The 18,673-nt window shown below is 33.3% G+C and overlaps 2 protein-coding genes across 2 annotated transcripts; one reads left to right on the top strand and one right to left on the bottom strand.

The window, feature by feature from the left end:
* The first annotated feature begins 9,762 nt into the window (after window positions 1-9,762).
* On the top strand, window positions 9,763-14,181 carry LOC140840182 (protein NETWORKED 1D). The gene is given in 4 exon segments (XM_073207354.1): window positions 9,763-10,208; window positions 10,296-11,151; window positions 11,153-12,878; window positions 12,984-14,181. Coding segments are annotated over 4 exon segments (3,795 nt in total). The 5' UTR covers window positions 9,763-10,114; the 3' UTR covers window positions 14,103-14,181.
* A 167-nt stretch (window positions 14,182-14,348) lies between these two features.
* LOC140840183 (sulfate transporter 3.1-like) lies at window positions 14,349-18,673 on the bottom strand. Its single transcript, XM_073207355.1, is given in 13 exon segments — window positions 14,349-14,736; window positions 14,852-14,928; window positions 15,004-15,089; window positions 15,200-15,390; window positions 15,464-15,507; window positions 15,510-15,749; window positions 15,839-15,965; window positions 16,074-16,190; window positions 16,517-16,630; window positions 17,530-17,595; window positions 17,684-17,855; window positions 17,944-18,151; window positions 18,243-18,673. Coding segments are annotated over 13 exon segments (1,986 nt in total). The 5' UTR covers window positions 18,598-18,673; the 3' UTR covers window positions 14,349-14,547.

The raw sequence follows: 18,673 nt of genomic DNA, 5'->3' as shown, positions 1-18,673 counted from the left end.
GCATGTAGTCCCAATTCGAGGACTTTTGTTTGGGATTCCTTCCTCTTTTTATTTTGTTTCTCCGTGTGTAAACAAGAACAAGTCTGAACAACTACACCAACCAAAAAAGAGCCGCAGGGATATAAATTATATATGAGTGAGTCTCATGTGAGACCGTCTCATGGATCTTAATCTGTGAGACGGGTCAATCCTACACATATTCACAATAAAAAGTAATACTCTTAGCATAAAAAGTAATATTTTTTCATGGATGATCCAAATTAGATATCCGTCTCACAAATACGACCCGTGAGACCGTCTCACACAAGTTTTTGTCATTATATATACATACAAATACATAAAATTTAAATAGAGTAAACAGTTGTACATTACAATATGGCCAATATCCCAACCTAGCAAACCGAGAAGTCAAGAATAATCTTTTCAATTTAAATTATTTTCGTTGATATAAAATATCGAACATGATATGGCACTAATTTTGAACCGACCGACCCACAAACCACGCAATCTCCTAGAGTTTTTGGGCGAACTCCGAGTGAATGGAATATTTTAGCAGCATGGAACAAATAAGTTTATTGGAATTATAATTGACTAATCTTAAAATTCACATGCTACATGTGGGAGACTGTGCCTATTTCTTAACCAAGTCACAGTTTTCACATTTTCAAGGTTCTTTGCAATTAATTTATTTATTTTTTAATCTTTTTGTTATAAGAAGGTGAATCTAGCCTATGCCCAAATCTCCCTATTTGGTATCCCACTAAACTTTATCCTACGAAGTTTCCACTAGGCATCCTATATTTATTTTTAGCCTATGCTACTAGATTTTTATAATTAGGGTCCAAGTCACGTGTAATAACTCATCAAGTACGAATTTACGTTTTGACTGATTAAGACTAGAGTTACTTTTCTAAACAAAAAAAAAAGGCTAAGAGTCAAATGTCTCGTGGATCCGCGTCTGCGTGACTGCACAATGAACCTTTATAACAACTACTTCATATTCGTCATCGTTTTATTTCATTTATTGGATTTATATGTTTCACAAACTAAATATATCTGAAAACATAAGGGATTATTAATTACTGATGTAAATTATGATTTGAGGAGACATGACAATTCACCGCACTCATTTATCATTAAAAGTCAATTCCTTTTTAATGTAAATTTTTATTAGGAGTATTTACTTTTTTTCTTTCGAAATCAAATATATAATATTCTAATGCTAAAATGGAAGGAGACACTACTATTCCACAGAACTAACTTAAAAAGATTTGAACCTAAGATTTATCCAACTGTGGTGAATTATCAATGATTTGCAACCTATTTTTATTCATGAATAGCTTAATAGGGAATCAAACTAAATTAAGGCCATGCAAATCATTCATACCTGTTTCTAAATAGTCAGACAAATTCAGGCGTTTTTTTGTTTTGTGTTTACTGAATTGATGAACTAAATCGGGTGAATAGCGTTTTACATGCAGTCTCTCGTATAAAAAAAAATTCTCTAGATAAAGAGTGAATCTCATGTGAGACCGTTTCACATAAGTTTTTCTTCTAGATAAAATTAGTGGGCTTTTGCATATCTGTGTTTTTAAAACTCGTGTATCTGTAGAACATTTGTGACTGATTTTTAACACTTAGGTTGTTAAATAGAATTAATTTTACCCGTAATTGATCAAAAAAGTGACCAAAATTATAAAAAGATCACACGTGGTATGATATATTGATATGTATTTGGAATGGGTCTCCGCCATCAATGCACGTAAACTTTGCAAAAAAGCTCGCACTTCACCGCTTGACCCATACTCGATCGTCCTTGTAACATCAAATAACATCATATTATTGTAACCAAGAGAAGGGTAAAATAAAATATAAATTAAAATTTATCCTCTGATATTTTAAATTTGATGTGAAATATTTCACCCAAAGGGTGTAAAAATAAGGTAATTAAAATTTTCACATAATGAACAAAAAAATCAAATTCATTGACTTAACCAGCCAAAGATCTTGTCACTGTCTTTATTGCCTTACGTTTCCCCACCCTTCCCCAATATCCTTGTATGGTTTACGTATTGCCTGTCAAATCCCCACTCTGTCCTTTTCTTTAGTTTTTATTTATGCATTAATTAATTACTTTGCAAGTTGTAAGTTAACGGAGATTATTCTATGTTATATTTATAGTATTTTTTTTCCATTCATATAATCAAATATTAATCCTTAAATCATCTATCTATATATATGAATGATATATATGATCCAATGGTATTGAAATAGAAGAAAAACGACCTCGATGTAATATGAAGTTAATAGGCATTGGGGTTTTGATTACATTTATTGTTTCTATTTTTGGAATATTATTTTAAGAAAACTTTGTGGACTCACCCATGTCCAATTGTAACAAGTGGAAATTGAATATTAATAGGTCGTCGACAACTTAATTAAAGTATAGTATATTAAAGTGGTAAGATACGAGTTGAATTTGCCAAATGATATTATTATTAATTGATTCATACGTAGATCATGATATTACTAAAGTCGTAAGATACTATCTTCTGACATCGAACTCGAGTTTCTTTCGAAAATTTTTGCTACCATTAATATTAAAATTCGGATTAATTAGGAAACCGAAAAATTCTATAGAGAAATATAGAAGCATATATAACATTTGATAACTAAACTTAGGCCGGAATGTCCCATCTTCTTTAATTTTTATTGTCATGTTCATTGGGATTTAGACATGTTAGTACATGTAGATTGTAGACGAACAAGGAATTGTATAATAACGAATTCATAAAAAAATTCTTTGGAATAAGGAATGATTTCACCAATCAGAATTCAAACATTATTATTTAAAAGGTTATTGGAATTCACTAATTGGACAATATAAATAACAATTATTTCTGTAAGTATTTTTTTTGAGTGGATTATTGTTGTGATTATTATTTTAATTAATATGTGTACACTGCATGCGAGTTCTCAAGATGACGTGAAATAAAGGTACAAAATATTAAATTATAGGCAGTTCACGACGTGGCTAGCTATTTTTGGCAAGAAATCACTTTCTTTTAACGTTTTAAAAAAATGAAATTTCATGGTCAAGGAAATTAAGACATATAATGGATCCACGATCTTCTAATGACCCCTCAAATCATTATTATAGAGATTTATCAAAACCGTGGGTCTATTGTGACACGGTCTCACTAATCTTTATCTATGAGAATGGTCAATGCTAGTGATTCTTATAATAAAAAGTAATATTTTTTTATGGATAACTCAAATAAGAGATCCGTCTCACAAAATACGACCAATGAAATCGTCTCACATAAATTTTTGCCTTCTAAAAAATGGTACACACGGGTACAAACATATCATCTGTTAGCATTACAATTTACATAATAATAACAATAATAATTTTTTTTTGGGTTGTTAGAATGTGTGAGGAATAATATACCTTCTTTATTGTGAAATTTAGAATATCTTTCTTTAATATACCTCCGAAATATGTGCACAGTTATTGACGTCATATTAGGGTTTCGACGTCCAAAGATCCAACTAGAATACATGGTCATAGCAGCTAACTGTGGTCCAAGGTTTCTGCAGATATTTGTAGTTTGTATATACATACATACATATATATATATATATATATATATATATATATATATATATATGAGAGTCGTCGTCTGTCTCGCTGTTCATCATACAATCTGAGGCTGTGATTGCTATCTTTATGAAAAAAGAAATGAGTTGCTGAAAGTAACATTCCATTAAAAAAAATGGTGTATATACGAATAAACAAGCAAATTGGAAAATGAAACGTCCCTGAATTTGAATTCATTGTGTACCTTTCATTTTCCACAAAAGATTTAATTTCGGAAAGTCTATTCAAGCAATTTTTTAATATTAGTCGTGAAAAGGTATATAAAATCAATTTTTCAAAATTGTACTTGTTATTATGGACATATATATTATAATTAGTATGCCATTTGACTATATTGCTATGTGAAAATTATTTAATTTGGTTTAATATGTGAACCCTTATCCACGCACCTTGTCCCGAGCGAAGATATCAATTTCTTGAATTGAATAAACTCAAACATGAAATTATCGGATTTGGGTACGTTGAACTTAATTATGGCGGAAATTCTTTTTACAAGCCAAATTTAACCCCAAGTACTATATTCAGCTTGCAAGTTATTTTATATTTCAATTTATTACCTCTTAATTAAATATTTGGACATTAGAATAAATGTTTCTTAGAATGGACAATCAAAATAATAATCATTAAAAATATTTCAATTTAGTTATCAAATATGAGTCACATAGAAACTAGACAATAGTAAAGCAACATGTAATAAATTATTATTATTATTATTATTATTATTATTATTATTATTATTATTATTATTATTATTTGATCGGATGAGAGTACGTACTCCAATATATATACAACCTTCGTTGCTAAAATTTAAATATTACAATGACATCTCTTTGACGAATGGTACTGAAGAGGAACAACATTAACTCCAGGACCACTTTGATTCTTCAACTTGTTCAATTCACAATTCAAGGACAGGGACTAACATGAATTAATGTCGGAAGGATATGCATACATGCTTCATAAAAGAACGACATAGATATATAGAATGTTGATTTTTATAAATAATGTCGGCATTGTAAAACCCCAATTAACGATGATTGTATATTGATAAAAACAAACTGATAATCAGATATCCATTTTAAAGAATAATAAAATAAAAAAGAGGACATATTATTAGATGATCAATCTGATGTCTCGACGAAGTCTCTATGAAACCCGTTTTTTCACAAAATATTATGAAGCCAATATATCTGTGAATGAACAAATGAAGTAGTCTAAAGTAAGATCTATCAAGAGAGAATATGGAGTAATCTGGTTCTGTGTAAAATTTCAAGTTTTTTTTTACCTATCAGAAATATTTTAGAATTAATTTGTTTATATGGAGTAAGATAATTGTATAATTGCCTCTAATTATACTCGTAATTTTGAAGAGAATTCCAATTAGGACGAGTGCTCACGTGAGTTATTGCATGTATTTACGATAGATATAAGTAATTATTTTTAAACATAATTGCAAAATCAAATCATAGGCAGTTTGTGTGGCTTTTTTTGGCAAGAAATCACGGTCTTCAATTTCTGGACATTAATTGGGAGAATTATTCGAAAGTGGTGCAAATATATAAATATTGTTATTAAGTAAATAAATTCTTGGTGTTGCTAATTTGAGCTGGTGTTCGATACATCAAATTAATCGTAACACAAGATTGAATCGTTTTAAATCGAAAATGAAGGCATACAAGAACAAAATAAGTTTCACTTCATGGTAATAAAGATCTTTGTTTTCTTATAATAAAATCTGAGTTTATTGTCGCTATCTTTATGAATTAAAAAAATCGGCACAAGCAATTTTGAAAAGGAGTCCTATACTTTAATTCATTGTGTACCTTTCATCTAATTTCTGGTGATTATCGCACCATCAAACAAATCAATAATGTTTGTATAAATTCAATCTTTAAAAAAAGAGCAGGTCTCAGTGAGATGGGTCAACTCTATCGATATTCACAATAAAAAACAATACTCTTAGCATAAAAATAATAATTTTTATGGATGACCCAAATAAGAGATCTGTCTCATAAAATACGACCCGTGAGACCGTCTCACACAAGTTTTTGTCTTAAAAAAATATGTGTGTATTGTATATTATATGTGATCCTTCTTGACTCTAATGTGGGGATCATTGTCACAAGATATCCATTTCTTCAATTGATTAGGATATTATTTAATTCGTGCTCTCTTTTATTTTTATTTTTATTTTTCCTTCTTTAAAACGACCGAGTTCAGCCCGAGAACAGCAAATCATAGCGATTGACAGATTCGATAACATGACCAAATCGTTCTTTTTTTTTTGAATGGGCCATATTTTGCTCCATGGTCCTTTTGTTCTGTGTGTGGGCCAATGAAGAATTGGGTTTTTTTGTCCGGATTTTCAAGTATTCAATCCCAAGTCCACTTAATCTAGGTTTTTGCTTTCAATTAATTTAACTCGAAGCTAAAAATTCATAGTTGCCAAAATATATTATAATGCGTTATACGAATCGAGAATAAAATAATTTCCTTTATAATTATCAAAGTGCTATCTATTGTTTACACACGTCAAATATTCTGTCAAAACGAGTTTTGAATATATTTCCGAGTCTGTATCTATATTGATCTTAATTTTACAACTTGGAAATTAAATTAAAATATATAAAAGTAACAATTTTGGGATTTGTACTGATTTTTTAACAAAATGGTTTTCATCCCAATACTCAACTTTAATCGAAACCTAACACATGAATTTTCATTCCACCTCACAAGTCACAATGAATGCCAAAAAGTGAAAACATGACTACTTTGCATTGAATTCCTTTTGACTAGATCTAGTCAATCACTGGATCTCATACTTTTCACCTATGTATTCCTCAATTTATTTGGTGTTATACCCCGAGAGTAGCATCGAAGCCGTCGCGTTCCACATAAAATTTATGCCACCAAAAGCCTACGGGGATATGGTAACATATTTCCCTAAAAATAAGATAGGTTAGACGAGTCTCGAGTTCGAAATCCGTTAAAACCTTTTCTTTATCCCCCAAAAAAATTTCTACCTTATAACAATATGTCACAAGATTACGGTATGTATATGTATCACACTTTCATCTACAATATTGAGCGAGGGATACGATGAAATTAAGAGTACAAAGCAAAAACATTATATATATAAATTTTTTGTTCCGCTTTGATTGGAGATGATTTCGGAACTTAAACTGTGGTGTAATTACAATATTAAAAGTTGGTAGCATCATTGAGGCACATGCGGCGACAGTCATGAGGCCAACTCAAATATTTTTGTTATCTTTTTCAGAATAATAAAAACATAGGATTTTATGAGTGTGTCTCATGTGAGACCGTCTCACGAATCTTAATCGGTAAGACGGGTCAACCCTACCAATATTCACAATAAAAACTAATACTCTTAACATAAAAAGTGATACTTTTTCATGGATGATCCAAATAAGATATCCATCCGTCTAACAAATACGACCCGTGAGACTGTCTCACACAAGTTTTTGCTTAATTTTATTAGGTAATTGAAATTTTTGATTAAAGATTCAAGGTAAAAACTTGTGTGAGACGGTGTTACGGGTCGTATTTTGTGAGACAGATCTCTTATTTGAGTAATCCATGAAAAAAATTACTTTTTATGCTAGAAGTGTTACTTTTATTATGAATATCGGTAAGGTTGACCCGTCTTACAGATAAAAATTCGTAAAATCGTATCATGAGAGACCTTTTCAAGATTGAATGACCTTCCCTTTTGTTTCGCCTCCTAGGTTATTCTAGATATGGTCATAGTTTATATGTATCATGAGTCCACTGTCATTTAATTTATATCATATTGGTCCAATCGGTGATGATGCGTTATATTTCAAATGTTTTATCGATATGTTATGTTCTTGAAATCAAAAGTTAAATTAATTAAACTTTATATAACATTGCTTAACAAATTGAAAAAAGATATAAATTACACACAAAATAAGACATGATTTTTTAATTTTTTAATTAAATTTATATAACATAGCTTAACAAATTGAAAAAGATATAAATTACACACAAAATAAGACATGATTTTTTATTTTTTTTTTATGAGTGATTTAATAAAAAAATTAGGTAATTAAAATTTGTTTGAAAAATATTTTAATATATTACCTAATCTGTTTTTATAAATGTTGACGAACATAAACTTATGTTTTATTTAACCTACTAATGCTTTTAAAAATATTGTCATGTGCATAGTACTACGGATTTTTTTTATTAACATTGTATATTTATTTGAAATTAAAAGTATGTACGAGTTTTAATAATTATATTAAATAATATTAATTTATTTGTCTGTGCAATAAAAAAAACCATTATTATTTTGAGGGGAAGCAATAATTTCGTCGGGTGGAGGGCACCTACCACTTTTTAAAAGTATAGGAAAAATTAATTAATGCTTTTAATAAGGGAAAAGTATTATTATCCAATTCACAGGCAAAAGCTTTTATTCATTTCTTTATTAATTAAAATAATCTATATTTTTATAATAAAATAATATTAATTACCATTTTCTTTTACAATTTTATCTCTGCTCCGTTTCTTTTAGTGTAAATAATTCTTTGATAAAATTTTATAAATAAAATCAAAATTTATATATATTCTTTTTAAGATTTACTAGTTTTGTTATTTTAATTATAAAATTAATGAGCGTCCATTTTAGCAACACGTACCAGAGAGCCGTTGTTATCCTTATTAGTTATTATGACGTTTGGACTTTGGAGACAGTATGGTTAATTGTGCTTTTTCATAAAATTAAATGGATGATAATAATTGATAAAAGGACCTGGATCATTTGACAAATTGAATATAGGTCATATTTTGAGATTATAATTTAAAAAAAAAAACAAATTTATTGTTATTTTAAAAATATATAATGTTCATTAATATTCTCAACTAACATATTTGAGATAAAAACTCTTTTGACCAAAAACTTCATCGAATGTATCAATCGAAAATAGATCGGATTTATATTACAATAAAATTAATATTTTTGACATAAAACATAATATTTTTCATCAGTTAGGTCAAATGAGATATCTATTTTATAAAATTAATTTGTAAGACTGTTTATAGGAGTTTTCACGTTAGTGATATTTAAAAAAATAAAATATCTATGTAATTTTTTTTTAAAAAAAATAGATATATTTAATTTTACGTGAAAGTTCATTAATTTTATATGGATTCACTTTTTTTTTTATTAAAATAAATTATTTTCACGGCTATTTGCCTATCAATGTGTCATCCTCTTATTTTTGCCTAGTGTCACATCGTTATCCGAAGACGTGCATGCAAACTTACAAAAAATGGGATACATAGATAGCCCTATGCTATGGCTGAATGCTCATCAATATTCTTTCATAAAAGGATGCAAAGTATTAATTAAAATTCGAAAATTTTATGGAAAATTTTAATGGGACATAAAATTTTAATGGGAGATATATTTCGTGGTTATATGATACACAAATATTTATATTTATAAATTCTATAAAAATTAAAGTGAAGAAAGTCCACCGTCTCCGAATTTCTCCGGTAATGAGATGCTATACGGTAATCCAATAAAGATCCTGTATCCAAATTAGTGGATTTATTATGAGGAGAACTCTCAAGGAAAATTCAACTAAACCCATGTGTTTATCGAAACGTTATAGGGAAAATGAAATTAGCATACAAATATAGTAACTTCGAAGGTCCCTAAAATTTGTCATTTTCTTGTTTTTTTTTTTTTTTTATATATAAATCTATTCTAAAGAACAGTTCATCAATTACTCATGCAAAGTCATCACATCACAGCACACAACAGCAACAAACAATGAAAGAAAATTATTTTCTGCAGAAAAATAATAAATAGAGAATCTAGATAAAGCTAAAGAGGGACAAAGTGAAAGATCTGAAACGTTGATGGAGTGGGTTCACTTTAAAGTAGAAAGGCCGAGGAGAAGCTGAGGTGGGCGGGGGTGCCTTTTTCCTCTTCCGAAGTTCACGTTTCTTTTTCTATTTCTGAGTACATTTTATTTTTATCAAAATAAATTCTTTAACTTCTAGTTCAAGTTGATTCTCAGTTTGTATGTCTCTGGACGTATGTAGTTTTTTTTTGGGGGAAATTTTGATTATCCGAGGTTCAGAATTTTTGTTTGATCATTAAATGATTTAGGATTCTTGAATTATGGGATTTTTGTTTACTTCTTCCGGTGAATTCTGAGAAATTTAGATTATGGAGCAGTTACTGGTTGAAAGCATGTCGAAAGTTGTGTGTTTTTAATTGTAATATCATGATCCCTTATAAATTTTCTTTCCACTAGTTGCAGAAACAGAGACAGCTTGAACTCTATATTCTCTCTTAATTATATTGAAGTGGTTTCTTGAAATCGGTATCATTCAGTTCCGGATCAGCTTCAAATTTGCTTAGCCGGTGCCATTGCGCGTCTGTGACTCGTCAAGATGGCGCATACGGATTCGAGGAGAATGTATTCTTGGTGGTGGGATAGCCACATTAGCCCGAAGAATTCAAAGTGGCTCAAAGACAATCTCACAGGTGTAGCTTCTGATAGTTAATTATGCGCATATGTGATATCTTAAATTCCATGCGTTTAGAACATAGTATTTCTTTGTGCTGTTGTAGATATGGATGCCAAGGTCAAAGCTATGATAAAGCTGATTGAAGAGGACGCCGATTCGTTTGCAAGAAGGGCGGAGATGTATTATAAGAAACGGCCCGAGCTCATGAAATTGGTCGAGGAATTCTACAGGGCATATCGTGCTTTGGCAGAAAGATACGATCATGCCACTGGAGTGATTCAGCATGCCCACAGGACGATGGCAGAAGCGTTTCCGAATCAAGTTTCCTTGACGTTTTCTGATGATTCGCATGCGAGTTCTGTTTCAGGGACAGATCCTAGAACACCTGAGATGTCAACCCCATTATGCATGATAAGTGAAGCTGATAGTGATATGCAGAATGAGGATCTAGGCTCAATCTTTTCTAAGGGCGACTTTACCGGTGAATCGGATTATGTCACAAGAAATAAGGTTTTGAAATTGAATGATCCATTTGGTTCGATTGATCGGGTGAGAAAATGTCTTAATTTTGAGGGGGTGGTTCAGAACAATAGGAACATTTATGTCGAGGATCAAGAATTGCCAGAACCGGATCATGCAAGTGAATCTGAAGATACTCAAACTTGGGAGCATTTTCGAGTACTTAGAGACCGTGCAGAAAATGCAGAACAGGGTGTCGAAATTCTTGAACAGACCATTTCCAAGTTGACCGAGGAAAAAGAAGCTGCAGCTTTGCAATATCAGCAATTAGCGGATAAAATTTCTAGCCTAGAACAGGCACTTGTATCAGCACAGGTGGAGGCTAAACGTCTCAATTCCGAAATAGAGAATGGAGAATCCAAGTTAAAGGGTGCAAAAGAACAATGCGTCGTGCTAGAAAGATCGAATCAATCTCTTCATTTTGAGTTGGATTCTTTGATGTGAGATGAATCGAGAACAAGAGCTTACTGAGAAACAGAAGGAACTGGGAAGACTCTGGGCTTGTGTTCAAGAAGAGAGATTGAGCTTTTTGGAGGCTAAAACAGCTTTTCAGGAAGAAATTCGGTCCATGGCTTCTAAGCTACAGAATAAGGCTCAACTTTTGTCCGTTGCAGAGACCAGTGTCCGGAGCTTGGAAGATGAAGTTCGAAAGATCGAGAAAGAGAACAAGCAGATTCTTGAGAAAAATTCCATTTTGGAGTGCTCCTTGTCAGATTTGAATATAGAACTAGAGGCTGCTGGAGGGAAAGTAGAAGCATTGGAACAGTTCTGTGAATTTCTTATGAATGAAAAATCCACTCTTGTTGATGAGAGAGCCACACTCATGACTCAACTTAAGGAAACAAATGGGAATCTCGTAAACCTCTCGGAAAACTACAGTGTTCTAGTTAAATCCCTTTCGGGGTCACGCCATCAGCTTGAAGCTTCAAAGGCTAAATCAAAAATCTTGGAAGATTCCTGCCAGTTGCTCGTAAATGAAAAAGCCGATCTGATCAATGAAAAGGATGGTTTGAAGCACCAGATGGAAAACAAGCAGGCAAAACTAGAAGAACTTGTGAAAATTCGTAGTGAACTGGAACATAGATGCATAACTCTTAAGAAAGAGAGAGAATCGAATTGCCGCAAAGTTCTAGAGTTGCAGATTTCTTTGGATGCAAATAGAAAAGAACTTTCGGGTTACCTTCAAACGAGTCATACACAGTTATGTGGTGTTGAAGCTGAGAGGGGACTCTTGAATGAAGAATGTCGATGGAGAAAGATAGAACTTGCTCAAGTTCTAGACAAGGGCATACATGATGAATTAGAGATATTCGTCTTACGGATAACGGTCCGAGAGCTGGAAGAAAGTAAGCGGGACTTGCTGATGAACAATCAGAAACTGGTGGAAGAATCCATTCTCTCAGAAAAGAAGATCTCGAAGTTGGAGGAATTCCAGTTTCATCAAGAAGTGGAGATCAAATCTTTAACTGATCAAGTTAATCATCTGAGGGCCAGTACTTTTCGGTTATTGAAGTTTGTTGACACTGTTGAGGATCATCCATGCAAGGATGAAACTGAACAAGACCAGCTTTATGCCAACATGCTGTTGAATAACGTTAAGAAAATGAAAGAATCTCTCTGTCAATTTATGGATGAGATTGAAAATGGGAAAACCGTGCTGCATCAGATGGGGCTAGAACTTCAGAAAGCAGAAAAGAAGATTATTACAGCTGAGAAAGAGAAACTAGAGTTGGAAAAAAAAGTCAAAGATCTCAGAATAGAATCCACTGACATTAAAAAGAGTCTAGATTCCCTAAAGAATAGGATTGTTGAACTGGAACTTGAGCTCCATGAATTGCATCAAGAGAAGAACAAGAGAAAAGGCCGAGAGGGTGATTTGCATTCTGAGCTTCAAAACAAAAAAAATGAGATAAACGAGCTTGAGACTCGGGCTGCGTCAGTATTTGGTCAATTACAGTGCTCTATGGTCACTCAGCTTCTTCATGAGCAGAAGTTTCATGAGCTCCATGAAGCAAATCTTGGCTACTTTAATGAAAACGAATTTCTCAAAGCTCAACTTTCGTGCATTGCTTCTGAAATTGTATCCTTGAAAGAATGCACATCGTCTCTGGAGAACCAGACTGACGTACATATTAAGTTTCAGAACCCCGAAAACGAGGAATTACAAGTACTGCGTACATTTTAAGATTTCTACATAGTTTTCTCCCTCTGCTTTGTCCACAAGTACTGGCTTTAACATCTGTTATGTTCTTATCTTATTTGTTTGATTCAGGGTGCTCAATTTACAAGTGTTCCCCGTAGCATTAATCTGAACAAAGAAAAGAAAACCCCAGCGACAGACACGCTTGCTGACTTGCAGGATGTGCGTGCTAGGCTTCAAGCTTTTGGAAAGGCATTAGTTGAGATGAAGGAACTAATGGTTCAGGAGAACACGAATCTACATTTCAAGCTGGAAGCTTTGACGAAGCAAGTTGAATTGTTAAAATCCAAGGGTGGGAAATATAAGAGAAATTCCAAGCCTACATCTGAAATCTCTGAGGCAGATCATAATGTTCTTTTGACAAAAGACATTGTCCTCGATCAAATTTCTGATGATTCTTCTCACGGTATCAGAAAGAGAGAAGAACCGGTTGGCATAGAAAATGAAATAGTCGAATTATGGGAAACTTCTGATCCAAATGGCACAATTGGTCTTATGGTTGGAAAATTGAAGAAAGTTTCTTCTTCTTCTTCTGCACTCGATAAGACTGATATCAACCACGTTAAATCAATGAGGAAGTGGAAAGGTGAGGTTTTGATTCCTGATTCAGATTCGCTGGTTGAGAAGGAGTTAAGTGTGGACAAGTTAGAGATCCCAAAGCAACACGAAGATCCCCTTCAAGGAACGAACAAGAGGAAAATTTTAGCTAGGCTGGATGCAGATATCCAGAAACTGGCCAATCTCCGAATTACAGTTCAAGATTTGAAGAGGAAACTCGAGGTTACAGAGAAGGGGAAACGGGGCAAAGATGTTATTGAATCTGAATCGTTGAAAGGACAGCTTGAAGAAGCCGATACAACCATAATGAAGCTCTTTGATCTTAATGCAAGATTGACTAAAAACGTAGAAAATTGCACATTTTCCGAAGTTGAAGCAAGTACAAGGAGGAGGAGATTGCCGCAGCAGGCACAAAGAATGTCTGAAAAAATTGCAAGGTTGCAGCTGGAGATACAGAAGTTACAGTTCGTTTTACATAAACTCGACCATGAGAAGGAAGAAAAAACCGAAGTTTCTGAGACAAAAAGAAGAGTTCTTTTGCGAGACTATCTATATGGAGGAGGAAGAGCGAGCCATAGGCAGAAAAAAACACAATTTTGTGCGTGTTCCCAGCCTCAGACATTTCAAGATTGAGAGCTTTTTATTCCTGCTCTTAATATTTCGACAGCTCTACGTATATCATATCTGTATATGCTACCCCTCTTTTAGGTACTTTTATGCTCTTGGCCTAGAACAGCATATTTACGGTTTACATTCTTTACAGTAGATTTTTATGCAGTGTTAGCCGCCAGGAACATTTCTTACACTAAAACTTGTGTGAAAATTACACTTGAAATTTGCATACTTTGCGTTTTGGTTCAAGTGAAAATGATACAACAGTAGCGCATAGAACCATTTTTCTTCAACTTTTTATTTTGGAAAGCACTGAAGCTGTACAAGTAATCGGTACATTATTTTTTTTTATGCTACATAGATTATTTTGGTGGACAAAATTGCTTCCACAGTTTAAATCTCAAATATAAACTGCATGCTGTTTCTCGGGCATACTTATATATATATACACACACACATAAATACCCTATACATTGCTGCTATAACTTTCTGGTTGATCTGGAGCCATGATTTGCTTGCAAGTGTGAAGCATGTAATTGCATGCCCCAACAGCTTCTCCCACAGTTAGAAAGATCCAATCCTGGCCTATAGTTTCGAGGAACTTCGACTTGTTTAGCTTCTTCATCACCTCGGCTCCTGGATTGGCCAGTGCTAGCTGCTCAATATCACACCAAATTCCAATCAAGAACTGAAATAATCTTGAAAATTGTTCCAAGTTATTAGTAATTTCTTGACAAGCAATGGATAACACAAAGCTGATTTGAATTTACCTGGAGCCCTCTTCGATCGATGATCTTCTTTAGCTCGTCAAGCATGCTGATTCCACTTGTATCGATGTTTCCAACAGCTGCCAAGTTCAAGAAATTCGATTGGTTGATATGTTAAGCCTATATATCTAAATTTAGATATCTCTAACACTCACCACTCATATCGAGTATAATATACTGCAATCCCGTTTCTCCCAACGACTTTATTCGGTCTTCCTCATCATCTATCCATCTCGAAATTCTGGAACAAGAAAACCATGATTTGAGTTCACAATTGATTGATGATTGTGATGAATTAATGACCCAAACAACAGTTTCTTTTATTTTTTTTTCTGTGTGTACTGTTGTTACCTTTCTCTCAAGTAGCTTGCATTGGCAAAATAAATGGGAGCATCAATTTCAAGAATTAGAACTCCGGGAACTCTGCTGGTATTGGAATACTGATCCACATTTCTGTAAACCTTGGAGTTGGGAATATTACCAAGAACCAATGTCTTTGGTCTTGCAACAAATAGAAGTACTCTCAAAATAGACAGTCCAATCTGCAAATCCAACTACACGTATTAACGTCGTCGTATTCGAAACTTTGAATGGGGTGCAATTTAACGTACTTACCGCCATGACTAAGCCAATTTCGATACTGGCGAAGACTACGCCAAGTATGCACTCATGCACACGACAAAGTCGAATTTGTCGATCTTCCATAGATGGATGGCCGCTTCATAGTCAATGAGGCCAAGCATGGCAGCGATTATGATTGAGGAAAGGACCACTATCGGCGTATAATGGAACAATGGGATAAGGAACAGCAACGTTAACATGACTGCAAATGCCATTACAATGTTCGAAACTGCTGTTCTACATCCGGCGTTGAAGTTGACGGCGGAGCGGGAAAACGGGCCTGAAATCAATCAACAGACAAATATGTTACTCATTTTCCTTCTGTATTAGTATTTTAATTAGAAATTCTAATATATTCAAATCCCAAACCTGTAGTGAGGTAACAAGAAGTGCAAGAACCAGCAATATTCATCATTCCAAAAGCAATCATCTCTTTGTTTCCATCAATGTTGTAATTCTTGAACATTGCAAAGCTTCTACCCACTGCTATTCCCTCCTGTCCAAATTAAGATATTATACATTAATTACAGCTTTAATGATATACATGTGCTACACAATAAAGGGTGGGAGATTATTTATATATGTGGGAGCGAAAAGGACTTACGGCGAGGGCGATGATGCCGGTGACTATTCCTGTTTTGATAGTTGTTGGCAGATACTGTGAGTCGAAGTTTAGATTCATTATGGATGGTGGATTTATTCCTTTCTTCAAATGTCCAATCTGTAAGTTAAATTATTTCAGAACGATGCAAGATCAGATTTAAATATTATTGTCTAAACATGCCCAATGAAGACACGCATGAGCAATTCAATGATTATTACAAATAACACAATGAAATATAAAGGATGGATTAGGTTGTATATAATATTCAAGTCGAAGCAAGCTCAAGAAAGCCAAATTCGAACTCACATGATCAGGTAAGGCTAAACCGGATTTTAGAACTGATTCAATACTAGTTACGACTGGATTAACTCGATTGCACCGAAAATTGGGATATTAAATTCGATACTATTAAGTGATGAAAGGGAAGGGTGAGGCTAGCTCACCACTTGGACCCCATGCTTCTCAGCATGGGTAAGGTATACAAGAAGGCTTCCCAATATCACGGACGTCAATGGAGCCATTGCTGAAATCCAGAATAGATTTGGCTTCTTTTTGCTCTGTATTTCAATTACCAAATTCAATAAAACATCATTAATATTAATTGGCAAAATAAATTTATATCTGTTAATTACAATATTTAAAACACAATTAAACTATATATATATATATATATATATATATATATATATATAGAGAGAGAGAGAGAATAAAGTACAAGTGTCCGACACTTGATTATAAGAATTGAATTAAGTCAGACAAAGATATTCAAACCATTAATTTGACGTTATACAAAATTGTCCAAGTTTCAAGTTTGACGTTTGTAATTATATGTACACATTCACAAGTAATTAATTATTATACATATTTTGAGGCTCAAAAGGTATTTATTAATAAAGGTAATATTGATTTTGCACTCAATGCAAAGCCGCCCACCCAATGGCATCTACTTTTATCTTTCCTTATTATGGAGTTGGCTGAATTTGAAAATATTCAAGTCCAGATTGGAGAAAATACTTGAAAGGAATAATATTTTAATAAACAAAAGCATTCTTACATAGCTAAGTGGGATTTAGATGACGACAGAGCATAGAAAACAAAATTCCCTTCCAAGAATTAAACATGTATATATAAATATTCCTTCTTCTAGAAAGATGTAAAAGTTCTACTAATATAAAAGTATAAATAATTCAATACGTAAATATATACATGCAAATATAATATAGTACTCAACTTTGAATTAAATTAACCTTCAAAAAAAATTATGACTTAAATTTAAATATATTTAATTATTTAACATTGGCGATAATTTGAATAAAAATTGGATATCGTATGCATGACTGGATAAGCTATGAAATGCTTTTTTTTTAAATAAATAAATAATCTTGAAGATTAATATACAGTTCTTGTATGAGATATTAATACGACACCGAATATAGTAGCATTGAGATGAACTTACGAAGTATCTGGATAACAAGAGGTAGAAAAGGAAAACAAATCCAAGAACAGCACTCTCCCATTTCCACTGCAAATTATCAGATACAGCAAACTATTAAATAAACAGATTATTTCAACTGTAAATTCAAGAAAAAAGATAAATAAACAAGAAGAACCTGATGAATCTGGGTAAAAACAGAGCGTATAACGTCGATAATATCCGTAGAATGAGTGAAATGGGATAATCCAAGTATCCCTTTCAACTGCTGGAGGCTCACCACCGTCGCGGCTCCGCCCATGAACCCTACTATCGTTGCATGCGACAGGAAGTCCACGATAAAACCTAATCTGCAACAATTGTACGCAAAACATGAGTAAATTTATATCATTGATCCAAAATATTGTCTGAAACACGATTTGGTAAGGATCCCATTACCTGAAAACACCTAAAGAAGCTTCAAAAAGCCCGGCGAAGAGAGTAGCAGTAAAAGCAAGATGAAGATAGAGTGTAGGATTCTCGTTCGGATTCACCACAGCGCTCAACATAGAGGCTGTGAGCAGTGATCCGACGGCCACAGTCCCCACTGCTAAATCTCTTGAACTCCCCATTACAGCATAAATTAATGGCGGAACAAAGCTTGAATCTAATAACAAATCGTCAAAAAAATGTTAGCTACGAAATTTATTTATATAATAACATTTTCTAGTCAAAAAAATTTATAAACTTTTGCTCACAAAGGCCAAGAATTGGAGGCAAGTTAGCAAGCTTGGCGTAACTAATCCCTTGAGGGATGGCGAGGCTGGCTATGGTTATTCCGGCAATGAGATCAGATTTAAACAAGTCCAATGTGTAACGGGGGCCCCACTCAAATACTGGAAAGATGTACTGTAACCCTAATGCAAACTTCTTCCTCGGTGGCTGGTTTTTGAATTGGCGGAGGGGGTCATCGGGGAAAAACGTTTCTTTTAGAGTGTTCTTTAACGACTTTATGAATGGTTGTGGTGGAGGAACCGCGGCACGGTGTCTCCCTACTGGGTCGAGGATATAGTCGTCGTTCGGTGACGGATAAGTATACTCGGCCCTAACCATTTTAGGTTTAGCAAAATGTTCAAAAAAATTCACTTGTAAGAGGGATTTTTAAGAATCTGAGAGTTGTGGAGTGAAG

Source organism: Primulina eburnea, chromosome 8 (assembly GCF_022965805.1).
Source record: "Primulina eburnea isolate SZY01 chromosome 8, ASM2296580v1, whole genome shotgun sequence".
In the NCBI taxonomy this organism is placed as follows: domain Eukaryota; kingdom Viridiplantae; phylum Streptophyta; class Magnoliopsida; order Lamiales; family Gesneriaceae; genus Primulina; species Primulina eburnea.
This window is presented reverse-complemented; position numbering and strand designations above follow the sequence as displayed.